General features: G+C 48.3%; 9 protein-coding genes across 9 annotated transcripts; 6 read left to right on the forward strand and 3 right to left on the reverse strand.

Moving 5' to 3' along the window:
• Window positions 1–542: 542 nt before the first annotated feature.
• EDB91DRAFT_1248354 (amino acid/polyamine transporter I) lies at window positions 543–2,596 on the forward strand (the record flags this gene model as incomplete). Its single annotated transcript, XM_041322926.1, has 11 exons — window positions 543–791; window positions 847–905; window positions 956–1,020; window positions 1,064–1,124; window positions 1,175–1,394; window positions 1,451–1,485; window positions 1,540–1,591; window positions 1,652–2,110; window positions 2,168–2,253; window positions 2,310–2,376; window positions 2,426–2,596. 11 exons carry the CDS (start codon window positions 543–545, stop codon window positions 2,594–2,596), a joined length of 1,524 nt encoding a protein of 507 aa, XP_041177278.1.
• A 979-nt stretch (window positions 2,597–3,575) lies between these two features.
• On the forward strand, window positions 3,576–5,640 carry EDB91DRAFT_1053054 (amino acid/polyamine transporter I; the record flags this gene model as incomplete). The annotated part of the gene is made up of 11 exons (XM_041313720.1): window positions 3,576–3,824; window positions 3,880–3,938; window positions 3,995–4,059; window positions 4,103–4,163; window positions 4,214–4,433; window positions 4,496–4,530; window positions 4,579–4,630; window positions 4,689–5,147; window positions 5,205–5,290; window positions 5,347–5,413; window positions 5,464–5,640. 11 exons carry the CDS (start codon window positions 3,576–3,578, stop codon window positions 5,638–5,640), a joined length of 1,530 nt encoding a protein of 509 aa, XP_041177279.1.
• An 809-nt stretch (window positions 5,641–6,449) lies between these two features.
• EDB91DRAFT_1282421 (MaoC like domain-containing protein) lies at window positions 6,450–8,373 on the forward strand (the record flags this gene model as incomplete). The annotated part of the gene is made up of 9 exons (XM_041324754.1): window positions 6,450–6,500; window positions 6,572–6,670; window positions 6,768–6,813; window positions 6,869–6,954; window positions 7,009–7,108; window positions 7,159–7,229; window positions 7,280–7,463; window positions 7,516–7,769; window positions 7,823–8,373. The coding sequence occupies 9 exons, from the start codon at window positions 6,450–6,452 to the stop codon at window positions 7,877–7,879; spliced, it is 948 nt and encodes a 315-aa protein (XP_041177280.1). The 3' UTR covers window positions 7,880–8,373.
• EDB91DRAFT_1053161 (uncharacterized protein) lies at window positions 8,034–9,385 on the reverse strand (the record flags this gene model as incomplete). Its single annotated transcript, XM_041313729.1, has 2 exons — window positions 8,034–8,634; window positions 8,685–9,385. 2 exons carry the CDS (start codon window positions 9,383–9,385, stop codon window positions 8,034–8,036), a joined length of 1,302 nt encoding a protein of 433 aa, XP_041177281.1.
• Window positions 9,386–9,505: 120 nt separating this feature from the next.
• On the forward strand, window positions 9,506–12,905 carry EDB91DRAFT_1132640 (glycoside hydrolase family 5 protein). Its single transcript, XM_041318698.1, has 14 exons — window positions 9,506–9,779; window positions 9,832–10,004; window positions 10,054–10,181; window positions 10,232–10,274; window positions 10,325–10,609; window positions 10,668–10,830; window positions 10,880–10,967; window positions 11,025–11,287; window positions 11,335–11,445; window positions 11,492–11,553; window positions 11,602–11,671; window positions 11,731–11,882; window positions 11,934–12,029; window positions 12,076–12,905. The coding sequence occupies exons 1-14, from the start codon at window positions 9,672–9,674 to the stop codon at window positions 12,653–12,655; spliced, it is 2,322 nt and encodes a 773-aa protein (XP_041177282.1). The 5' UTR covers window positions 9,506–9,671; the 3' UTR covers window positions 12,656–12,905.
• Window positions 12,906–13,786: 881 nt separating this feature from the next.
• Window positions 13,787–15,109, forward strand: EDB91DRAFT_1053092 (uncharacterized protein; the record flags this gene model as incomplete). The annotated part of the gene is made up of 4 exons (XM_041313721.1): window positions 13,787–13,971; window positions 14,019–14,075; window positions 14,133–15,041; window positions 15,094–15,109. The coding sequence occupies 4 exons, from the start codon at window positions 13,787–13,789 to the stop codon at window positions 15,107–15,109; spliced, it is 1,167 nt and encodes a 388-aa protein (XP_041177283.1).
• Window positions 15,110–16,070: 961 nt separating this feature from the next.
• Window positions 16,071–18,442, forward strand: EDB91DRAFT_1222819 (Alpha/Beta hydrolase protein; the record flags this gene model as incomplete). The annotated part of the gene is made up of 15 exons (XM_041320926.1): window positions 16,071–16,310; window positions 16,367–16,422; window positions 16,480–16,526; window positions 16,574–16,631; window positions 16,686–16,705; window positions 16,760–16,904; window positions 16,955–17,092; window positions 17,145–17,358; window positions 17,407–17,601; window positions 17,657–17,722; window positions 17,771–17,790; window positions 17,850–17,865; window positions 17,919–18,046; window positions 18,099–18,126; window positions 18,189–18,442. 15 exons carry the CDS (start codon window positions 16,071–16,073, stop codon window positions 18,261–18,263), a joined length of 1,446 nt encoding a protein of 481 aa, XP_041177284.1. The 3' UTR covers window positions 18,264–18,442.
• Window position 18,443: 1 nt separating this feature from the next.
• Window positions 18,444–20,721, reverse strand: EDB91DRAFT_1132648 (GWT1-domain-containing protein). Its single transcript, XM_041318699.1, has 9 exons — window positions 20,450–20,721; window positions 19,981–20,400; window positions 19,915–19,926; window positions 19,740–19,889; window positions 19,554–19,686; window positions 19,396–19,500; window positions 19,099–19,343; window positions 18,813–19,034; window positions 18,444–18,756 (listed from the first exon to the last, which is right to left on the reverse strand). Exons 1-9 carry the CDS (start codon window positions 20,543–20,545, stop codon window positions 18,610–18,612), a joined length of 1,530 nt encoding a protein of 509 aa, XP_041177285.1. The 5' UTR covers window positions 20,546–20,721; the 3' UTR covers window positions 18,444–18,609.
• A 126-nt stretch (window positions 20,722–20,847) lies between these two features.
• Window positions 20,848–23,097, reverse strand: EDB91DRAFT_1237305 (amino acid transporter; the record flags this gene model as incomplete). The annotated part of the gene is made up of 13 exons (XM_041321568.1): window positions 20,848–21,021; window positions 21,070–21,136; window positions 21,192–21,277; window positions 21,341–21,799; window positions 21,860–21,911; window positions 21,960–21,994; window positions 22,045–22,130; window positions 22,180–22,265; window positions 22,322–22,395; window positions 22,444–22,492; window positions 22,542–22,600; window positions 22,656–22,847; window positions 23,074–23,097. 13 exons carry the CDS (start codon window positions 23,095–23,097, stop codon window positions 20,848–20,850), a joined length of 1,443 nt encoding a protein of 480 aa, XP_041177286.1.
• Window positions 23,098–24,377: the final 1,280 nt, after the last annotated feature.

Below are 24,377 nucleotides of genomic sequence, written 5' to 3' on the forward strand. Positions count from 1 at the left end.
CATACCTGCTTAGCGCTGCATAACCTTGATACTGTTCGACGCCAGTGATGTATTCTACAAGACCCTTTCAAAGTTCCATCATGATGATCGAGACTCTGCGCATGCGCAGCCACAATGGCTACAACACACGATGTCACAACACGTGACGGTGCCTTCTCTCAAGGTCAGTGGGATATGTACTGATAGAATATCCTTCAATGTGATCATGTTGACGTTTTGCGATAAGGAGTCAGGTGACGCATCTGAAGTTAAACCACCATGGTTTCTACATACTTGCGCGGAGATCACAGGACACTCCTCGCTCACATTAATACATATACTTGACAGACCGTCCCGGTCGGTAGTTTTGGCGACTGGTCACTTGTCAATTTCAAGGTACGTTCAAGTACTCTTGCATGCGCTCCTTCAGAGCCTATCGTGGTGTGCGCTGTCCACTGCTTATCTGGAAGTGAGCGAATTCGTTATTATACCTTTCTTTCTCTCATCAACTACTCGTCACCTTAGAACGTCTGTCCCCTACTATTAGTGTGGGCCACGTCACTATGGCTAAGCTAGAACGTTCAGACTCCAGTACGGGAGATGTCTTTGTCAAGGAAGAGGCACGCGATATTGCCGTGTCCGATCAACGTCTTCTGGACCTGGGTTACAGACCTGAGTTCCGCCGCGAGATGTCTCTCTTCGGATTGCTTGGGATATCGTTCTGTTCCATCGGGATTCTAACTGGAATGAGCAGCGCGATCCAGACAGGATTGTTCTCTGGAGGCCCACTCGGCCTGTTCTGGGGATGGAACGTGAGTGTCCCGCTTCAGTCTGCCTGAAAACGAAACAAACCACTGTTCTGTACAGATATGCAGTTTTTTTATGTTTCTGATCGCATTAAGTCTTGCGGAGATTTGCAGTACATAGTAAGCAAGCCGTTCATACCATGCACCCTGCGCCTTAAGTTGTCGCGTAGCCCAACAATGGGGGGACTCTACTTCTGGGTTTGCAAAATGAAGCCAGACGTACCTATTCTTGGTTGTGAGTCTCCACATCCACTTCTGCTCTGTGGCTCATGAACTAGTCTTCACCGGCTGGCTTTATGCCGTGGCCATGGTATTTACTGGCTCTTCCGAGAATTTGAGGTAGGTTGTGTTTGGATCATTGAATCAAATCCTGACGATTCGCCATCTAGTATCGCTCTATACCTTGCATCTATGGTAGAGCTTGGACAAGGAAGGACTCTGACGAGAGTAGAAATCACTGCGATCGCATGGGCCGTAAACATATTCTCTGGCATCATCACTAGCATCGGGACGAAGGCTATAGGACGAGTGAGCACGTTCAATGTCTGGTGGACGCTCGGAGGGACGGTTGTCCTGGTCATCACCCTGCTTGTGAAAGCACCTGTGAAGGTAAAGTTCTTCCAACCTCCGGCTTCCTTCAAGCGAAATCTGATCTTGTCTTGTAGAATTCTCCTGAATTCGTGTTTACGAATTTTCAAAAGTAAGCTTTGCTCGTCTTACGAACGACCGAGTTCGTTAGTGATTGGCCAACTAGTTTCACTGGCTGGGAATCTAAAGGCTTTGTAGTGCTTCTTGGGTTTCTTCAGGTCAGGTTCAATTCTATACGCATAATGTGCAATCTGACTCACAGTGTGACCTGATTTTAGGCTGTATACACGCTCGAGGGCTGTGAAACAGCAGCTCAAGTAGCGGAAGAAGCTGTGCGCGCAGAGATCCTGGCTCCACTCGGTGTAGTTGGCAGCATCGCGGGCTCTTGGTTGATTGGTCTCGCGTACTTGCTTGCACTTCTTTTCGCAGTTCAGGATATCGCTTCTGTTCAGGCGACCACATTCGCCCTCCCGGTTTCTCAACTCTTCTATGATGCAGTCGGGCCCCGCTTAGCGCAAATGTGTCTGTTTGTGCCGATGCTTGCCCAAGTGATGGCTACGATTACAGCATTTACTGCGAGTTCGAGGCTGTTCTATGCGCTCGCAAGGGATAATGCTTTCCCGATGAAAAAACAGTTTATGGCCTTGAACCGATACCAAGCGCCATACTGGGGTGTATGGACCAGCGTCTTGATAGGATGCATTATATCATGTGCTTACATCGGGTCTGCGATCGCAGTCAGTCGACTCAGCTTCTTTTACTGCTTTTTTCTGATAGCATTCGCGCTTTCACAGTTCAACGCAATCATATCCTCAGCAGCTATCTCGGTGATGCTGAGTTACATGCAACCCATCATCATTCGTGTGTTCTGGCCTGACTCGTTCGTTATTCACCATGATGCATCTGAGCCTCGTCTAACTTGTTCGATGAATTTAGCATCGAAGACTTTGGACCTTTTCGCCTTGGAAAATGGTCATGGCCAGTGAACTTTGCAAGTTTTTCGGTACGTACATTCGTCGTCTATTATGCATAGTCATTGATTATCTGTGTAGTTCTGCGTTTTCATCTGCGTTCTATTCGTCCTACCTACGGCATACCCAGTAAACGCCCTCAACATGAACTACGCGATCGTTGCTGTGGGCGGTCTTTTGGTCATAATCACGATCAACTGGTTTTGGTGGGGAAGGCATAGCTTTAAAGGCCCTGTCAGAACGTTTAAATGATGTCGTGAGTGCCCAGAGCCGGCCCTGCTACAACCCTGCGACACCTTAAATTTCAGTGTAGGGAAAAAATATAATGATGGCATAGATTTTGCTCCTGAAATACTTGAAGTGCAGCGTAGATTTGATGTGATCTGTCTCGACTCTCCCCTAGCCAGACTCATCGAAGAAGGAACAAAATCGTTGCTTCTAATAGCTGATAATAATTATAAACGGTTCAGTGCAGCCCTCTCCGCTACCTGCCTGTCTCGAGACGGCCATGAGGCAATTGAACACAGACTCGGAGGTTTGTCGCGATGTCCCTCGATCGTCTGTCTAGGTAAGCCCCCATCGCAGGTGAAACGATGCCCGTTAGGCCTCGAAGCTGAACATGTATTGGTGCACCGGTGACGTCTACAATGCTGCATAACCGCGACTTGGTGTTGATAGTGGTGTACTATATTCTACTACGAGACCCTTTCAAAGTTCTAGGTGTCTCATAATCATCTATGACCAAGCCTCTGCACAGCCAGACGAACACGCAATTATACAACTTCGCAACATTGTAGATAATGTTCTCTCGAGGTCAGTGTACCGTTTTGACATTTTACGACAAGGAGTCACTAGTCGACTAGTCAGGTGACTCACCCGAAGTTGCCAGTGAACCAACATGACATTGACACAATGAGAATGTACAGTGACTGGTTTCTAGTACGCGGAGATCACAAGACACACCTCGCTCACACCGTATACATATACTTGACAGACCGTCCCGATCGGCAATTCCGGCGACCGCTTGCTTGTCAATATCAAGGTACGTTTAAGCACTCTTCCATGTGCTCATTCAGAGCCTATTGTGGTATGCACTATCCAAAGTAGACGCTGCTTATCTTGGAGTGAGCGGGTTCGTTCTTATACCTTTCTTGCTCTCGTCGACTACTAGTCACCTTAGAACATCTGTCCCCTCGTCTAGTCACGACTATCAGTGTGGGTCACGTCCACCATGGTCAAGCCAGAACGTTCAGACTTCAGCACGGGAGATGTCTTTGTCAAGGAAGAGGCACATGATGTTGCCGTGTCCGATCAACGCCTTCTGGACCTGGGGTACAAACCTGAATTCCGCCGCGAGATGTCTCTCTTCGGAGTGCTTGGGTTATCTTTCTGTGCCATGGGAATTCTAACTGGAATGAGCAGCGCGATCCAGACAGGATTGTTCTCTGGAGGCCCACTCGGCCTGTTCTGGGGATGGAACGTGAGTTTCCCTCTTCAGTCTGCCTGAAAACGAAACCAACTACTGTTTTGTACAGATATGCAGTTTCTTCATGTTTCTTATCGCATTAAGTCTTGCAGAGATTTGCAGTACATAGTAAGCGCGTCATTCATACCCCACCGGAACCTGCGCCTTAGTAGGTTGTCGCGCAGCCCAACAATGGGAGGACTCTACTTCTGGGTTTGCAAGATGAAACCAGACGTGCCTATTCTTGGCTGTGAGTCTCGATATCCACCTCTACGCAGTGGCTCATGAACTAGTCTTCACCGGCTGGCTTTATGCCGTGGCAATGGTGTTTACTGGCTCTTCCGGGAATTTGAGGTAAGTTGTGTTTGCATCATTGAATCAAATCCTAACGATTCACCATCTAGTGTCGCTCTATACCTTGCATCGATGGCAGAACTTGGACAAGGAAGGGCTTTGACGAGAATAGAAATCACCGCGATCGCATGGGCCGTAAACATATTCTCTGGCATTATCAATACCATCGGAACGAAGGCTATAGGACGAATGAGCACCTTCAATGTCTGGTGGACGCTCGGTGGGACGATTGTGCTGGTCATCACCCTGCTTGTGAAAGCACCTGTGAAGGTGGGGTTCTTCCGGCTCGCGCGTCCAGTTTCCTTCATGGGAAATCTGATCCTGTCTGGTAGAATTCTCCTGACTTCGTGTTTACGAATTTTCAAAAGTAAGCTTTGCTCATCTTGCGAATGATAGTCAGTGACTGGCCAACTAGTTTCACTGGCTGGGAATCCAAAGGTTTTGTTGTGCTTCTTGGGTTTCTTCAGGTCAGGTTCAATTCTGTACGCATGATGTACAGTCTAACTCAGTGTGATCTTGCTTTAGGCTGTATACACGCTCGAGGGCTGTGAAACAGCAGCTCAATTAGCGGAAGAAGCTGTGCGCGCAGAGATCCTGGCCCCACTCGCTGTAGTCGGCAGCATTGCGGGCTCTTGGTTGATCGGTCTTGCGTATATGCTTGCACTTCTTTTCGCAGTCCAGAGCATTCCTTCTGTTCAGGCGACCACACTCGCCCTCCCGGTTGCTCAACTCTTCTATGATGCAGTCGGGCCCCGCTTAGCGCAAATGTGTCTGTTTGTGACGATGCTTGCCCAAGTGATGGCTACGATTACAGCATTTACTGCGAGTTCGAGGCTGTTCTATGCACTCGCAAGAGATGATGCTTTCCCGCTGAAAAAACAGTTTATGGCCTTGAACCGATACCAAGCGCCATACTGGGGTGTATGGACCAGCGTCTTGATAGGATGCATTATATCATGTGCTTACATCGGGTCTGCGATTGCAGTCAGTCGACTCGATTTCTTTTACTGCTTTGTCCTGATAGCATTCGCGCTTTCACAGTTCAACGCAATCATATCCTCAGCAGCTATCTCGGTGATGCTGAGTTACATGCAACCCATCATCATTCGTGTGTTCTGGCCCGGCGCGTTCGTTATTCAATATGATGCATCGAAGTTTTGTTCAACTTGTTCATTCAATTTAGCATTCAAGAATTTGGACCTTTTCGCCTCGGAAAATGGTCATGGCCAGTGAACTTTGCAAGTTTTTCGGTACGTATAATTTGCCATTTATTATACATAACTGATGATTATCTGTGTAGTTCTGCGTTTTCATCTGCGTGCTATTCATCCTACCTACGGCATACCCAGTGAACGCCCTCAATATGAACTACGCGATCGTTGCTGTAGGTGGTCTTTTGGTCATAATCACGATCAACTGGTTTTGGTGGGGAAGGCATAGCTTTAAAGGCCCTGTCAGAACATTCACGTTTAAATGATATCACGAGTGCCGGACCCCGGTTGCGATACCTCGAATTTCAGTATAGGCAAAAAATATAATGATGGCATAAATTTTGCTCTTGAATTACTTGAAGTACAGCAGAGTACAGCGTGAATTTGACGTGGATGACTGACTACTCTATTAAGACTATCGTCCGTAGACGACGTCCATGAGAACATATAGAGCACCAACCAGATTAGAAAATGTAACATCCCAAGCGTAGACTTGGGGGACCAGAATATCTGGATACAAGCCGGACGCGCGGACAAACTGCATGATGACTATCTCAGACAGCTTCGCCTGGGGATTAAAGTCCTCGTCATCATGCACTGACACGCTAGCGGCAATCTCAGTGCCAGCAACGAAGACCAGTTTATAGACAGTATTGCTGCCGTTTCCGAGAAGTTGGATGAATTGGCAGGTAGGTTTCGAAAGACGTTTCGTGGCACAGTCGACGAGCCCAGAGAGGTTAACCCATCGTGATTTGCGAAGTATGGAAATTTGCTACTCCAGGTCTTTGGACATCGATTGCTACGCGTCACGGATATGATTGTGGTTAGTGAAGTTGAAACACTCTCAGAGACCATCCTCATCCCACCAGCTGGTTAACCGGTTAGGTCCTAGCAGTGAACTGTGACATAGACCGTGACTACTAGGGTTGAACCCACGTGGTGACATCATCACCGGATGCCAGCACATCACTCCGGGATTCACATAGCCGGAATTTCATGCTTTAGAACTTCCAAGTTCACAATAAATAAATCTCACTGAAAGTATCAACCCTGCAACGCTTTCGTTTCTACCATCATGAGCTATGACCTTGGAAAAGCTGTTGGTTTCAAGTCCCCAGACCAACCAGTGCGTTTCAGTGTTACAGCAGTTATAGTACGAGTTCGTGATTCTGACTGTTTCCCATCGTATCTATGTAGGTTTCGTGGAACCGCAAAGACATCATCACGTATGCTCTCGGGGTAGGCGCGAAACACGATGAGCTGTCTTTGGTGTATGGTAAGGAAATTCGCATCACAGTCCGCCTCATACGTTAACCCAACTTTTGTAGAGCTTGGTAAGTAGTACTGTTCTGGCACTGCTTACGTTCGGCCATTGACGTGTTCCACAGACAAGTCGTGGGGACCACTACCGACATACCCTGTGGTGCTTGCACTGAAAGGTATATGTTCAATTAGACACCCAAGATGCTGGACTGAACCCGTCAACATCAATAGGCGACGCCCAGGATGTCACCTTGTTTGGGGCCAAAAAGGGCGGCGAGCCTCTTCCGGGTCTGCCCAAACTGAATGTACGCAGGGTGGTACGTGGTTCACAAAACATGCTATCCAATCCGTGTTCACAAACAAGTCTCCAGGTTCACGCAACGCAAAGTATTGAGATCCTGAAAGACCTTCCGGTAGCCAGCGGACCCGGCTGGAAGCTCTCTCAAAGAGTAGTTGGGGTACACGAGAATAGTGCGTTAATGAAATTTGCAGGCAATTCTCCTGATTAACAATGTTTGGAGAGTCCGGAATTATCACCGACCAAGAATCCATATTGCTTGACCCTCATGGTGTTCCCTATGCGAAGCTATATGTGAAGCGCTCACGCAAGCCGTCTTGCTAATATACTGATACCAGTTGTAGAGCTCAGCCTTTTACCTTGGTTCGAAGGGCAATGGAGACAAATTCTCTAAAGCTATTGCAGGCCCACCTCAGGCGAAGCCTATCCCCAAGGACCGAAAGCCGGATTGGGTTATCCGAGACAGGACAACACCAGAACAGGCCCTCATTTACAGGCTGAGTGGCGATTACAACCCTCTGCACATTGGTAGGCTCTTTGCATATATAATGTGTTACCCCAGACCTGAGCTGGCTATCAGACCCGGAACTTGGCAAAACGATGGGCTTTGGTGGTGTGATTTTGCATGGGCTGTCAAGTTATGGGTTCGCTGCAAGAGGTTTGATTCAGGCAATAGCTAAAGGGAATACTCGCGCCCTGACCGTCTTTGGCGTGAGGTTCACGTCGCCTGTCAAGCCTGGCGATGAACTCGAGACGTCAGCATGGGAAGTTGGTCCTGGTCCAAACGGCACCTCGGAAATTGCATTTATGACGAAGAACTTGACATCCGGCAAAGTGAGCTCCTTGCCATACCGTTTCTTGAGTATTGTTCTGAATGGTTTGCACAGGTTGCACTGGGCAATGGTGTTGCTTTTATCAAAAAGGCAGAAAAGAGCAAATTGTAGTTGACAGTCATTCTTTGTTATGTTGGGGGTATATATTGACCCAGAACCTTGGTTTGTGTAACTTCTTATATGTGTAACTTCACGACCACATTTGCAACATCGTCGTCACCATGCTGTCTCGTCGTCGTGTTCCATTCCACAGTGACTCAACGACCTAGAGAGAGCCCTTATCAAGCTTCGTCCTCAACACCCTTCCCCGATCTAATATTGCATCAGCTTCGAGATAACAACCCTTCAGCCACCGATTCGTCTCGGCATCTGCACCCGCACTCGAGTCATCGTCAGTGAATGAAGTGCGTGCGTGCAAGACCCGCCGATTGTCGAACAAGACGGCATCGCCTTCGTGCAGGGTATATTCTAGGATGTTCAGAGGGTCGTCAAGTTGAGCGGCGTACCGCCCTAGGGCGCTGTAAAATGAGGGGGGAGTCGAATCTAATAGCAGAGGAGCTTGGAAAGGCGGAGAATAATTAATGTGCTTTATTTCTGGCACTCTTGGCGCGGATATATCGGTGGTCTGATCTATAGCCGTGGGCAATGGAGCGAGTTCGATGGTAGGGTGCTCGTAATGAAGGTGATGTCCATCATTGATATAATGGAATGGAACCGGTGTTGTAGCCAGGGTGTCGAAGTCCACTGGATGGGTCTTGCGCAATGTCTCCGCAGCGCGTAGGCCATCAACAAAACGCGAAGTACCGCCTACTACGCGATTGCGAAGGCAGTGGAGAATCTGATATCGAGGAGGATGCTGGTAGTATCTATCCGATCATCAGACGCCGCATTGAAACAGCGTAACAAAGCCACATACAAGAGATCCATATGCATACCTAAGTCAAGGTTAGTATACGCGATATTTTTGCTGTTGTGGATGTTCTTGACATCCCACAACTCCCCATAGAAGGTTTCGCGTACTTGGCCGAAGATATTGGCAAGTTTGCGGAGCTCGCATGTCTCGTCTGCGTGTTCGGTGTTCGGGACACCTGTGAGGAAGAGTATCCCATAGCGAGTAAGCTGTGTAATGGCAGAGAGAAGACGGGCAGGTTTCTTGATGGCTTCGTAGGTCATGAAGAGGTCAGGTGCTTTGGAGACGGAGGATACGTCCCAAGATATAGGTTGCACATCTTTGTGAAAAGACGACAGTCGTGGAGCGGACGAGTACTGTTCCAAGAAAGAGTGCTCGTAGAATGATTTGTGACTGTCTGCCCACTCAATGTGAATACCACCTTCCTGGAAGGTTACACCGTGGGGAACGGGACGAACGTCAGCGGGAATGTCTGATGTCCTATGAAGCTTCTGAGATGTAGATGGATGCACGCAGGCTGCGCATTGGCACGCGTCTCGGAGCCATCTATGGGGGAAAGAGGCGCCGAGAGCAGGAACAGTCAACTGGGAATCTGATGTCTGAACTCTAGTTTCTGTGGATATGCGACGGAAGGGAGAAATGATCTGTCTGGATAATCCTGACGTCAGGAAACGATGCGCACGCAGACCGCAAAATCTCAAATTCATCTCGGTGTCGGTACTTGCGGTGATAACATTACCTGTGTAGGACATTCGAGTTGTTTGGATCGGAAGCCTTTGCCAAACAACCGCCTTCCTCTTTCGGCCACATTATATAAATCTATTTCAGCGCAAACCAACTTCAGAGTAGTGATCACTTCCTTTCGCTAGATCTTTAGTTAATACCCTCTGATACCGTTTCTTTGAGACGTGCTCTATAGCAATACTTTCGAGTCATCCAGTCGTTTCTAGGCTCTAGCCAGACACTGACCAAGTACCCGCGTCACAGTTACCGATGCTCAGCCCATCCGACTCCGAAACTTCCTTTGTCTTTCTTGAAGGTAGTCCGAAGTCAACTCCGCCTGCATCTTATGCACAGCCAGATCCACAAATCTTAGACAAGGTCCGCGTTTGTCTAACCAATGTTTACTGCCAAGTGCTAACTGCGGTATCAGATCCATCCCTCTCTTTTGCCTTCATATATACCCGGCTCTACTCGTACATACGCGCATGATTGGTCTCGAGCTGGAACCGGAGGTGGAATAAAGCCTAACGGACGACACTTTATCGACTCGTATGGACGCGTCTGCAGTTTACGAGGCGTCAACGTGTCTGGCTGCAGCAAAGCGTACGAGTCGATTTTACGCATGTAAAACACAATATTGAACGTTTCCTAGTCCAATGAATCATGACCACGGTACATTCCCTGCTGAACACGACGTCGTTACGTTTGTTGGCCGCCCATTTCCGCTGGAGGAAGCACCTGAGCACTTTGCTCGCCTTCGAAGATGGGGCTTGACCTTCAGTACGCCTTCACATTTTGTCACTTCCTTCGGTCAGATAATTCCTTGCCAGTTCGCTTTCTCGTGACTTGGGAAGCTGTTGAACATGCAGGACTGTACGCATTAAAATTATCTCTCAGATACACCGCTAACGCAATACTTGTAGTGGGATATACGACAAGGAGTACCTGGCATACGTTCGCAAGCTTCTTTTGTTGATGCCCTCGTTCGGCCTAAGTGCGTTTGTTGTCGTTCACCAAGACGTCTGGTCCAGGTACTCTGGTGGTTCGGGTGCGCCAGCATGGACTCTCGAGGCCGTTGGGTTTGACCTACACGCACTCGAAGAGTCCGGCGCTGCATGGCTGCTAGGGGTCAAAGGCGGTGGCCATGTTGAAGCTGAACGTGGTATTTGGCCTTGCGGATACCAAAAGCTGGCTGCCGCAACCATGGCGTATGTTCAGCTTTATTTATTGCTGCCACCACTTTGACATAGGATTTTATCCGTCCAGCACTTGCTTCTGGGCTGGTGATACCTTTGCACCCAAATTGAAGATTCTCATGCCGGGTGGTCAGACAAAACCAGTTCAACAATACCTGCAAGATGCATTCTTGGATATGTATGCTACAGTTGTACAGGCTCTAGATGGTTTAGACGGAGTCGTTGGATTTGAGGCAAGCTTGAGCAATTTCTAATGACTCTCACAGTGCTGATCTGAAACAGGCTATGAATGAGCCCCATAGAGGATACATAGACTTGCCTTCGTTGCATCAGTTTGACTATAACACCGATCTGCATCTTTCGCATGTCCGTACGTGCACTGACATTACATTCATCACTTGAGAAGCTAAGAACAGGGCATGTACAGCATCTGCTTTAGAATCTTTCATGCTTGGCTCCGGATACCCCACTCTCGTTGCCCACTGGACGCGCTCGTTCCCCATGCCTACTCGTCTCACTTCACGGAGTGTCCTGAATTCTGCCAGTCGGAAGGCCTGGCGCCCTGATGGTCCGACACAAGGGATGTGTGTATGGGAGATGCATGGTGTCTGGGGGTGGGACAAGGGCAAGAACGAGGGTGTTGTTCTCCGCGAAAATTATTTTGTCAAGGATCCCGTAACCGGTCGTAAGGTAAGTGTGCACCACGGAACATCAAGTGGATGCTCACACATTTGAAGGTTGATTGGTATACCGATTTCTATTACCCGTTCCTCAAACGGTGGGCAGATCGTGCCCGGAAGGCAATGTCGAACGATAAAATGTTCTTTGTAGAACCAATCCCCAACGAGGCATGTTGCGTGACATACCTCTCATATTTTTTGACACCTTTTGTAGTTTTGTCCACCATCATGGACAGCAGAACACCAGCTTCCAAATATGGTGTTTGCCCCACATTGGTTGGTTGAACTATTGTCGCAAGATCATATTCCTAACCTGAGCTATAGGTACGACCTGAATGCACTATTTAAAAAGGCTTTTGGGGATTTCACGGTAAATGTGCAAGGCTTATCCAAGGTAAATTTAAATCCTTGCCGTTGAAGACATGGTGTTTGAACACTTATCTCGTTTTCTAGGGAATGTTCCCGCTGAAAGCCTTCTATTGGGGTCAAAAAGGCGCAAGAGAAAATTTCTCGTTGCAAATCCAGACTATCGTGGATCATAGCTCCAAAGTACTGGGCGGGAAGCCCATTCTGATTGGAGAGTGTGGTATACCCATGGACATGAAGTAAGCTTCACCGTCTCACTGGTATCTATGCTTAACGATGAACGGTCACAGCCAAAAGGAGGCATTAGAGAGCGACAACTGGAAATGGCAGGAGAGGATGATGGACGCCATGATGACAGGTCTCGAGAGATCCCTGATCGGATTTACGTACGTGCTATGTTTCTTGTGGGGGCAATTATTGATATGCTTTCAGGCTGTGGAACTACAACCCTGATAATGATGACATTCGGGGTGATGACTGGAACGGGGAAAATTTCTCGTGGTTTAGTCGGAGGCGTGCATTACCTCGGTCACTCCTCGATTTGGACCAGTGGTCGTTCACGCTAGACAACGGCGCCCGCATCTTGCCGTCTGTCGTCCGACCATACCCAGCAAAGACAGCTGGCATACCTACCCGATTCGAGTACGAAATGAACACAGGCATGTTCATCTTCGAGTGGAGGTCGCCCGAGTCTAAGGACAATATCGTTCTTACTGCTCGAGAGACTGAAATTTTTGTACCGTCCCTCATCACCCAAGGCAGGAAGCTAGTGGTCTCGGGCCTCAGTGCCGGTGACAAATACACTTATGATAAAGCCCGGCAAACTCTCTTCATCGTTCCTCAAGACGGGAGTTCCGGCAGGATGCACAAGATAGCCGTTTCGGTGGAGCCATCACTTCGCCCTCATTTCGACGTCAATACCTTTTGGGGTGACTTCGGGGAGGCTATCTTGTCTGGATTAGTGGTGTTTGTGGGGTTGTTCGCGATCATCAAGTACCACTTTTATATGTGATGTCGAGCCCCTGGGATCATTCTCTCGACTCGGACCGGCACCATCCACATCCTCCTTCAATCCCATCGATAAATTCTCCAATTACAATATATTACAAAGGGCGGGCAGAGGTGGGCAGTCGTCATCGTCCGGTTTATTGGCATCTCGCCGCCGGGCATAGCTGCACGATGTGATTAGATTATCGGACATAGTTATAAACACAAGACGAGTTATATATTGAGCACAACCAAATTGTTTTGACATTTCAAATGCTCTTGCCACGGCTTTGTGCGGCAGGGCTTCGCTCGTATGAGACCGGATCATTGACACCCGTAAAAAATTACAGAAACAAGCGTGTCAGTTTCCGCTCGACTCATCGGCTAATCTACGGACAGCGATGCAGCTGCGATGGGCACCTCTCAAACAAAAGTGCCTCTAGTGATGTTCGACATCGCAGCTGAGGAGTGGATGATGAATAGAGTGGAACTAGAAATCTAGACATCCGGCAATCATTGATGTAGTTCTTCGCTTACGAAGGTTCCAACAACGAGCGCATTTGAAGTATGATGGGGCAGGTGAGGGCAGTGCGAGAGGACGCGGGTGATGAAATTGGACGTGTGATGAATGAGCCAAAGTTATTGCGTTTAGAGTGACACAGAGGCCAAGGGGCCATGGGTACGGTATACTACTAGTAGTTGATTGCACGATGGGGATGGTCACGAAGCTGTTGGAAAAGGCGGAGGTGTGGAACTGACCATGGGAGTTGGAGGGGCTCGTAGAAGGAAAAGGGACGGGTGGATGGCCATGGTATGGGAGAGATGAGACGCAAGATACTTTCATATATGTCCCATGATCTAAATGCACATATACAGCTTTAGTTGGCGCTGAACGCCGAAGTACGGTCTCAACCATGCGCATTTTGCACCTGTATGACTAGCAGGCTATATTTGGCACGCGCCTTGGAAGATCGACACGAGGGTAGGGTCAGGAGTTGCGTGACCATGTGTGATAATTCTGATAAGTCTTGTTTAGTTGCGCGCTTGACATGGGTGGGAGGTGAGGTTGCGATAAAGATATAAGGAGCAACCCTTCAATTTCACTATCTTCAATCTGGTCAAGTACTAGCGAATTGACCTCTAAAGTATATCTCCGATGGCAGGACCGAAGGTAGACCTTGCATCGATCTCGCTCTTCCGCGCGACGCCTGCGCAAGTTGAGGAGACACGACGCCGAAGGTGGCCGCACTTGGGTGGCAGTATGAGTCTCGCGGAGTATATTAAGCGAGATGAAGAGATGGATGTTCTGGAGCACGCAAAGGAGGGGAAAATGATCACTTGGTGAGCAACTCAGTTTCCCGAGAGAAGAGAGCTAATGAGAGGGGAAGGGTATTGGCGCCACGGGAGGATCCTACGACACTTGATTTCATGTGTGCTTGTAGGACGTAAGCGACTCGAGTACGGCGGACGAGCAGCTTTCTGACGTGCGTCCGCGGGAACAGATACAAGCGCGCAAGTCTCGTCGCTTATCCTTCCTCCTCCCCTTCTGAGCCCAACTCAGTACACGAAACAACTTCATATGGCGTCGCCGCGGTCTTCACTCCACCATCAAGACGTGGGCGCGGCTACGCTGGGCACATGATGCGCCTCCTGCATTGGGTCACTGCCTCGCGTGCTAATCTTCCTCAGTTCCCAGAGGCATGGGGCGCACCACCGGAAGAAGTAGCGGATGCTGGCGGGGGACTGTTCTCGGTGCTGTGGAGTGATGTTGGGGAGGAATTTTACCACTCAGCGGGGCCAGGAGGAGAAGGAGGCGGATGGGAGAAGCGGGGACCAGTTTCAACTGTATGGGAGGTTGGCGCTGACGAGGGAGACGACGAGGGATGGACGTGGCTGACTCAGGAACAGCTGAAGGGGCTTTGGGACCACGACGCTGAGCTGATTAGAAAGGAGCTAGAGACTATGCCGATGAGCAATGGGTCATATGAAGTGGAGTGCCCCTCGGCACTTGTGGCGTGCTTGCCCACAAACGGTGTCTGCGCGTTCCAAATACCGCGGGCAACATACGGCTCGAATTTTTCTATGGCAGGCGGGTTCTGGGGTGTACAGTCCTCTAGCGACCCAAACACATACGCAAGCTGGAGCGTTGAAATGGGACCTCCCCCACCAACGCTGATCGTCACGCGACTCTGGGCCAGTGAAGGCACGTTCCCTGGGCTGATCGCGAAGATCAAGCATGCGGCTAGACGAAGTGGAATTGGGAAAGTGGAGGTGTGGAATTTGCGAGCAGGATTAAGGAACGTTGCGGAGAAGACGGGTGGACAGACGTTTATACGAAATGAACATTTGCCGCAGATTGTGTGGTATGGACCTGGGGCCACAGGGAATGTGGAATGGGCGTATAACGAGAAGTGGGTGCTCCTGCTATGCCATGGGCGCGACTGTGCTGACAAGTTTCAATAGGTTCTGCTGGTGTTGAAACTTAAGGTGCCCATCATGTTTCATAGCGAATCTGGAACACAGTTGGATTTTGAATCTTGATCATCCAAGGACTGTCGATGGTCTTTAGTACTATTATAATTAGTTCTTCGTCACATACATTGGCCTTATGACTTGTACTTGTACCGCACACGCCCATCCATCAGAACTTGGCCTATCACATCGGGTTGAGTGCAACTAGGTGTCGCCGTGGACGAGCTCGGGCCCCAGTTCACTGCTCTTCCCCGGATGTTCGTGAATCAAATAATTGTTGGCGGGCAATTTTGCCGCACTAGCTAGAATATTCAATATGGCAAAACTACTTACGTTCTAATGTTATTCATGTGCGCAAGCACATCTGAGAGAGGCCTTTCTTTACGTTGACAATTTGAAGCTTTCCCTAGCTTAACTGAAGCGAGCGAGGCTCTCATTGGTGGAGAGGACTAGAAGTCCGAGACTATACCAAACAGGGATCGTTCAACCATAGTTTTTCGACGGGGTCCAAACTCTGATGCATCGACGCATGAAGCCTCTTACCGATGTACACATGCTGTTCAGTGTTTGGCACGCCACGGAAGCCGTACGAATGTACTTTTGTTTGCAGCTACGTTTCGGACGTCGGCCCGGGATGCTGACTACCTTCAGCATTCACTGATTAGCCGTGGTCACTGACTCACAGCAGTAATGGGCAAAGCACCTATTTCTAGCGCACCAACAAGTTCCGCTCGCTAGTTGTGGAACCAAGCAGTCTAAAACGGCGACATCGCACTTTTGCTAAAACGCTATTCCTGAACGTAAAACGGCCAATCAGAATTCCGTCAACCATATCTCGTTTCTCTCGCCGCCATGTGGGCACTTGTCTTCCTGATATTCTCAGGCTGGGCAGAGTATCTGGTACCGTATAAGTACCTGGAGTTGGTTTGCTGCGAAGACTTTAGACCACCCTACTGGCGCGCGCTGACATGTTTCTGAAAACGCTCGTCCGAGCCGGCCTTGCACTATTAGTTGGCGCATCCATAACTTGCGCTGTCTCTGTTGTGGAGGACGGTCTTGACACTTCAGAAGCAGGGCACATCGAGATTCGATCTAAGATTCACAATGCAACTGGCATTCGCTATGTTAAGAACTCAGGCATATGTGAAACGACTCCAGGTGTTACGCAAATTTCTGGTTACATTGACGTTGGAACAAACATGTCCATGGTACGTCTGTAACTCGTGTGTGCACTTTACTCTTGATGTAAACTCACTCAAAACAGTGGTTTTGGTTCTTTGAGTCTAGAAACTCCCCTGAAACAGCCCCATTTGCTCTATGGTAGGTTAACTTGGTCCGTTTCTTGAGCCTGGTCGCACGTCTTACCTGCTTTCGCAGGTTGAATGGCGGGCCTGGATGTTCTTCTATGATTGGATTGTTTCAAGGTTTTATTGAGTTGACTGGCTTTTATTCTGTTTCTCATTCTGTACAGAAAACGGGCCATGCTTGGTGAATGCCGATCGTAATTCGACCACTCTTAACCCCTACAGGTATGTCAGGACTATAGACGTCTTCCCATGCTAACCTGACGCGCGTCTCTACAGCTGGAATACTATCAGCAACAGTGTGTAGCACGTAGCTATCTGATTTCGTCGCAAGAGCTGACTTCCCCATCTAGTTATCTACATCGACCAGCCAATCGGAACCGGATTTTCCTATGGTACCGATACAGTAAACAGCACAGAAGCCGCCGCGCCCTTTGTATGGACTGCATTCCAGGTTTTGTTTGAAAGCCAGCTATTTTCGAAGTATGCCAGCCGAGAGTCAGTCGCTTAACTGGGTGGTGGTGAATGATTGCTTATGTCTGGCTCAGATTCATATTTGGCACAGAAAGCTATGGTGGTCACTATGGGCCCAGTTTTGTGACCTACTTTGAAGAGCAAAATGCCTTAATCGCTAGCAGGGCGATTAATGCCGTTCCAGTTGTTGTCAGCGCTCTGATGATCAACAAGTAAGTCGCTTTGATGACTTTCTTGACTGCTCTGTTGAATGAGCATTCCCAGTGGCTGGTACGATCCACTGATTCAGAACATCGCATACCTAAACTTTGTGACCTATGCCCCTGGCTATGGACAACTCCAGCCAGATGACGTACTCAAGAACATTTCGGATGCCCTCTACGGCCCCGATGGTTGCGTAGCACAAGAGGAAGCCTGTTACGCTGCTGGAAATTCCACCAGCTCAAACAAGATTTGTCGGAAGGCTGATAATTACTGCGTGAGTAACACGTCAGTGCTATCTTGTGGCGTCACCTCATTCAGTCAGATCGACAATGTCTTCGTCCCTGCCGCGGGCAATTACGACAGCTATGATATCCGTCAAAATTCGTCCTCTTTATTCCCCCCTGAATACTACATGCATTATTTGCGCAAGAAGCATGTCATGAAGAAGATCGGTGCTCAGGTCAAATACGAGGAATGCCCAGATGCACCCTATCAGTTGTTTGTAAAGACAGGCGACGTACGTTTTTGTCTAACTTCTTTATTTGTGTGTTAAATGTAGATCCCTGTTAAAGGACGCTAGGACATGGCTGCCCCAGCTATCGGCTTTGGTGAACTCTGGGATGAAGATTTTGATCTGGGTGCGTGCCTCAGTGTCTACTTCATCATCTGCTAATTTCGAAGATCAGGCTGGAGATACTGATATGAAGTTCGTTTTCCCGCCGTGATGACATCTCGTGTGATATTAACGCTTCTTGTTGCTTTTAGTTGCAACTGGCTTGGGGTAAGCTGTCACGTATCTTGTCGCCAGCATCACTTACTTATGCTGGTTAACAGGGTCATGCGTCAGTCCTAGCAATGGATTGGTATGGCAATGAGACGCTTCACAATACCCCATTCACCAATATGACGATTAATGGCACGCCTGTGGCTGCCGTGCAGAACGTCGACAACTTCTCCTTCGCGTAAGCTTCTTCTTTCAGATTTTAAGATATATCTCATTGTTTTGCCTTGTAGACGGGTGTATGAAGCTGGACACGAAGTGGTCAGTTGACTCAGCCTCAGGATGATGGATATATCCACTGATGCCGCTTACGTTGTTATTAGGCCGCCTTCCAGCCCCAAGCAGCTTTGGAGATTTTCTCGCAAGTTGTTCGGGGGGAACAACTTCACTCCGTCTAAGGAATAAATCTAGGTGGCGCATATCGTGGCGGGGCATGTTGGTCTGGCCAAAGTTGCCTTCTCGCGTTTTAGCAGGGGCAAACTCTCATCCTAAGACCTTTATCGAAGCGGAACCAAATTTCGAAATCTTGCCTACATAACGACGCTTACCTATCAATGTATTTATGTAGGGAACTGTTATGTGATGATACCCAAATGATGCCTGTTGTTGATATGGACCGAATACTAAGACAGCGGAAGAACTCGGCCAATGTCTCGCGATAGTGCCATCCACTGTGGTGGAGCTTGGTAGGTTCAACTGCAAGAATACTGGGAAGTGTATGGGTATTTGAGATATTTTGGGACCTCATATCTTCCATATCCGCTTCCTTCTACAAAGCCATGCAAAAACACACATGCCCATAGAGTACGCACACAGTATTCCCATCGCTTTCGTATTACCCACGAACATAGTCTGGATATTGAGGTTAATCAAACCAGTGGCTGCATTTGCCTTGACATAGATGTCAGGACGCCAAATGCAGGAGAAATTGTGTTGGGAAGACGAACCAGCAAGAACATGATCAATGCATTCTTGTTGATAGCGTCCAACAGCGCAGGTGCACAACCTTTCGGTCCTTTTTCCTCGATGAGGAGCCGTTTGCCTGAAGGATCAGTTGGATCTCGTATCTTCGACGTTCTGGTGGGAAAAAACACCATGTCGAGTAAAATGTAGCCAAGGATGAAAGACGTGTTGAAAGCTGCGACCCAAAGGATATATGAGATGTTTGCCTAAGAATTATCTCAGCACATAAAACTCGGATAGAAAGTTATATGCGCAAAAAGTAGAACGAACCATCCTTCTCGAAACATCTAGTCCTAGCCTCGTGAAGGCCAAAAGCATCCACCACACCACTGAATACGACAATAACTCAATGACGATCTTTGCGTTCTGTCTGGGTGCTGAAGCATCAAGTTTGCTTGGTCGGTGAGAGGATGGCCCGTCGAGTAAGAGCTGCTGCTGCTTCCGGAAAAACGAAGGGGAAGGAGGAAGTACGACGGTTCCTAAGGAAAGGCCGAGTATATGGATTGACACATAGCCTAGTGGAGAGGAATTAGAATATGTACATCTTACCAGAGTGACAAATTATACCTAGCAAGGAGAGCAATCCTTCTTTGTTCGCAAAAATAATATTGCTCCGTGGGGCGTTGAGCAGAAAATCCTTCATTCCTCCGGATGACAGTGCGAATTGATGCACTATCGAACAGGCATCCATTTCAGGTTCTTATGATAAGCAGACTATTACTTACAAACTCCAATCCAAAGACCCAGCAGAGCGACGGGGATATGCAAAATAACAGGATGTATTAAGACCTCGATGATAGGCAAAAGGGCAAGGGTGAGGAAGAAATTCCAGTGTACCCCGTACTCTGTCACATGTTCCTGTTGTAGATATTAAGAGGGACGCGTGACATAGAACCCATACGAAAACCTACAGGGTATTCAGTGCCTTTCACAAGCACGACACGAAGAACGCCTAACACAATGATGGGTATCGTCTTACGGGAGACGAACTTCAGTTTAGGAATGATCGGGGCCTGGAGGTAAGATATGTCTTTGATGATTGGAATCGCAGACACTAACGCCTTGAGAGAATACGAACGAGCCAACGCCGATGTCCATCTATGAAATCGAGTTGTGTGAGAGTTAAAGGACAATGGCTTTTTCTGAACATACCAAAGAAACACCATATGTCTCACACTTTGCTAGGAAACGGGGGAACACCGGAAAATCGACAGCAATGATGGAAAGGATCGTCATTAACATCATGTGAGCACGGTAAGTGGTCAGAGCAGGTAAGGGCCTGAGGGACTGAGACAAGGGCTTTGGCGGAGTCTCTGCTCGACTTCTTCCACCTGGAGACACCAGCTCGTCTCGACTTTCAGCTGGCAAAGGCGTGCCTATTTCAAGAGGGGGGAGAAGGAGCAATACAAGCATCGGTACGAGTAGTAGGAGAGATAGTGCGCCAGGAGCTTCCGCAAATAAGGTCATAGACAACAACAGAGGTATCACAAGTATCATAAACTCTGCCAAAAAGTATGCGGACCCGAACGCTTGCACACGCGAACGCAGAGCCGAATGAAGGGCGATCGAGGACTGAAGATGGTCAACTTGCTGAGGTGGAATAACGCGTAGGAATACGCACCAATGCAACGCCGCTTATCATGTTTACATGAAAAACTGTCGAGCCAGTCATTCCAGAGACGAAAGCCTCCTTCGAGGCCTTGTAGTCACCGTTCATCGTGATCTACAAGAATAAGTATGGTCAGTTACTAATTGATGTCGTCTGCAACAACATGTAATGCGTCGTAATAGTATGACAAGGTGCAGGTGTAAGGAAGGTCTCAGGGACAAGAGTCAAGCGGTACTTGAGCCTGGCAATATTAATGATGTGTACCAACGACGTATTGCAAGTGTACATGGGAACTAATAAGTCTTAGTTTCATACCCGAGTCTCACGTGACATTCATACATTAGCTAAGAGGGCAAGCCGCGAGACCAATTGCATTCTACTTAGCTGTCTGACCCTGAACACTTGTGATATTAGATTGTGACCGTTTTTACAAGGCCTTTAAAACTATGCCTTCCCCACCAAAACCAGTTGATCGTGATCACAACCAGAAGACCGCCCACAGCAACAATTGAGTAGTTCATGTTGAGGACGTCCGCCGGGTATGCCGTAGGTAGAATGAATAAAATGCAGACAAAAATGGTGAACTGCATGGGTGATAAATACCAGCTATGCATTACAAATTATTTGCGTACCAAGAAACTGGCAAAATTCACTGGCCATGACCACTTTCCGAGGCGAAAAGGTCCAAAGTCTTGAATTCTAAATTCAAGAAACGAGTCAGACATGGCTTGGATAATCATTGTCAATAACGAACGAGTCAGGCCAGAACACACGGATAATGATGGGCTGCAAGTAGCTCAACATCACTGATATGGCTGCTGATGATAAGATGGCGTTGAACTGTGAAAGCGTAAATGCAAAAAGCCTAACAGAGTAGCGCCGTAATAAGCTGGATCAACTGACTGCAATCGCAGACCCGATGTAGGCACATGATATGATGCATCCTATCAAGACGCTAGTCCACACACCCCAGTATGGCGCTTGAAACCGGTTCAAGGTCAAAAATTGTTTTTTCAACGGGAACGCATTGTCTCTTGCGAGCGCATAGAATAGTCTCGAACTTGCGGTAAATGTCGTGATTGCGGCCATCACTTGAGAAACCATTATAACAATCAGACACAGTTGTGTCAACTGGGGCCCGACTGCATCATAGAAGAGTTGAGCAATTGGGATGGCAAATGTGGTGGCCTGAACAGAAGCGATGTCCTGAACTGCGAAAAGAAGCGCAAGCAAATACGCGAGACCGATCAACCAAGAGCCAGCGATGCTGCCAACTACAGCGAGTGGAGCCAGGATCTCTGCTCGCACAGCTTCTTCTGCCACTTGAGCTGCTGTTTCGCACCCCTCGAGTGTGTATACAGCCTAGAGTAAGATCGGGCTGTGAGTCAGATTGTACCACATGTGTACAGAGCCGAACCTCACCTGAAGAAACCCAAGAAGCACAACAAAGCCTCTAGATTGCCAGCCAGTGAAGCTAGTCGGCCAGTCAATAACTGTCGTTCGCAACAAGAGCAAAGCTTACTTTTGAACATTCGTGAACACGAAGTCGGCAGAATTCTGACAAGATCAGATGACACGTGAAGGAAAGCGGATCGGCAGAACTTTACCTTCATAGGTGCTTTTACAAGCAGGGTGGTAACCAAAACAACTGTGCCTCCGAGTGTCCACCAGACAAATAACGTGCTCATATGTCCTATAGCCTTCGTTCCAATGGTATTGACAATGCCAGAGAATATGTTTACGGCCCATGCGATCGCAGCGATTTCTACTTCTCGTTAGAGTTCTTCCTTGTCCGACTTCTGCCATGGATGAAAGGTATAAAGCGACACTAGATGGAGATGGCAAATCGTAGGTTCTGATTCAATGATGAAAAACGCAACATACCTTAAATTAGCGGAGACACCGGTAAATACCATCGCCATGGAATAAAGCCAGCCAGTAAAGACTGATTCATTGAGCTAATGCGCAACGGGTGGATGTTTAAACTTACAACCAAGAATGGGAACGTCTGGTTTCATTTTGCAAACCCAGAAGTAGAGTCCTCCCATTGTTGGGCTATGCGACGACCTAAGGCGTGGGCTCTGATATGGTGTGGCTTACTTACTATGCACTGCAAATCTCTGCAAAACTGAACGCAATTAGAAGCATAAAGAAACTGCATATCTGTATAGAATAGCAGTTTGGGTCGTATTTAGGCAGACTGAAGTGTCAAACTCACATTCCATCCCCAGAACAGGCCAAGTGGGCCTCCAGAGAACAACCCTGTCTGAATGGCGCTGCTCATTCCATTCAGAATGCCGATGGCACAGAATGATATCCCAAGCACTCCGAACAGAGACATCTCACGGCGGAATTTGGGTCTAATCCCAAGGTCCAGAAGGCGTTGGTCAGATAGGTTAACATCGTGCGCCTCTTCCTTGGCGATGACCTCCCCCTCACTGGAGGGTGGAACTTTCTGGTTTGCCCATCGTGAATGCGAGACACACTCATAGTCGTGATTAGGAATATTGAATGTTATATGGAATGAAACCAAGCAGAGATAAGGTGTGACCGGACTTCTGGATTTAGGTCTGAGCCCATGCCCAGAAGGCATTGGTGGGACATGGAATATCGTGTGCCTCTGCCTTGGCGTTGACCTCTCCCGCAATGGAGTAGTACATGGTGGCTTGACGTATGGCAGACGTGTCCTACATTACAGTGCATAAACAAGTGATTGGTCAAGTGAGAGCAAGTTAATAAGATATGAGAAGCAGCTCGCTCGCTTTTAATAAGCAGTGTTTGCTTTTGAACAGTAAACACCACGATAGGCTTTGAATAAGCAGATGCGGAAGTGTTTGAATGTACCTTGAAATTGACGACGGAACACCGACCGAGACGATCTGTCGATGTATCTATCGGTGCGTAAGTAGACGACGTTGCTCCAGATGTGTCATCTGCCTCTGTATCGTGAAACGTCACTGAGATTTCCTGCGGTAGGTGAATTAGCCAGCAAGGTGGACAAGAGATACTGTGTGACAAACCTCTCAATTCCCTGATGGACCCATGCATCGGGCACAATAATCCGGTATATCCTGGTCCGTACTAATCGGCTTCACACACTGTCCGGGGCCCCGGGGTTGGAGAGGCATCGCTGTCTTTGCCCATGTTGGTCGATGGCTTCATCGGTTGGTCTGAGCGGGCAGGCTCGGCTTTGAACCCGGGCCTCGATGGTGCAGATGAATGGCTTCGGGCATGCGGATCGGAATGAATATCTCGCAAGACAAAGTTTGGGCATATATGAGGTGTGTTTGGTAGTTTAGGCCTGAAACAATCTGGCCGCAGTCCACTACTATCTTAGACGGAGCAGCACTTGCTGAGCAGCGAGATCTCAGGCACTACCTGAGGACCTCCTAATCAACATCAATTCACACAATAAATGAAATATGAAGTTCACCTTCTCCATTACTACGGAACAGCCCTGTCTGGGGCCGAGTATTCATACCCGTTGCTGCCAGTGGCATTCGATGCGAGATCCGGCATGATCCACAATGCTGCACACGGCCTTCTTCGGGGACCAGTGCGATGTAATCTGATGCTAGTGTCCTCCCAGAATGGCCTCGGATGGGTGACTTGAACATATACAGCATTTCTCCAACATCATGATGTGACCCAGTCCTCCAATGATAGGCTAAAGGCACGACTTATCTTCTTCCTTCTATTTCTATCTACGGGAGACAGAAGAAAAAAAAAAGCTGCTCCTTCTTTATTATCGACGTGACCTGATTTGAGAAAATAAAGCAAGTTCCGAATGTGATTTGGCAGGTCGAAGAGGGTCGAAGTCATCTCCTCGGCTGGTTCAAGCATTGGGGTACTGATCTCCGCCGCAGCACTGCCTACTAAGGCCTACTAACGGCAGTATAGATACATGCCACTTACTATTAGGTCCCCAGTATAAGCGCTG

The sequence above is a fragment of the Suillus paluster genome (genome assembly GCF_016628075.1).
Source record: "Suillus paluster strain FC165 chromosome Unknown EDB91scaffold_25, whole genome shotgun sequence".
NCBI lineage: Eukaryota > Fungi > Basidiomycota > Agaricomycetes > Boletales > Suillaceae > Suillus > Suillus paluster.

Excerpts from the sequence above, each read along its gene's own strand:
- EDB91DRAFT_1132648 (XM_041318699.1), bottom strand. The coding sequence starts at position 20,545 with ATGAACGGTGACTACAAGGCCTCGAAGGAGGCTTTCGTCTCTGGAATG. Across the intron at positions 20,401-20,449 it reads TGATAAGCGGCGTTGCATTG|TCCTCGATCGCCCTTCATTC; the intron begins GTGCGTATTCCT and ends GACCATCTTCAG. Across the intron at positions 19,344-19,395 it reads AGGATTGCTCTCCTTGCTAG|GCTATGTGTCAATCCATATA; the intron begins GTATAATTTGTC and ends CCTCTCCACTAG.
- EDB91DRAFT_1132640 (XM_041318698.1), top strand. The coding sequence starts at position 9,672 with ATGCTCAGCCCATCCGACTCCGAAACTTCCTTTGTCTTTCTTGAAGGT. Across the intron at positions 10,182-10,231 it reads AAGATGGGGCTTGACCTTCA|TTCGCTTTCTCGTGACTTGG; the intron begins GTACGCCTTCAC and ends ATTCCTTGCCAG. Across the intron at positions 11,288-11,334 it reads ATCCCGTAACCGGTCGTAAG|GTTGATTGGTATACCGATTT; the intron begins GTAAGTGTGCAC and ends ACACATTTGAAG.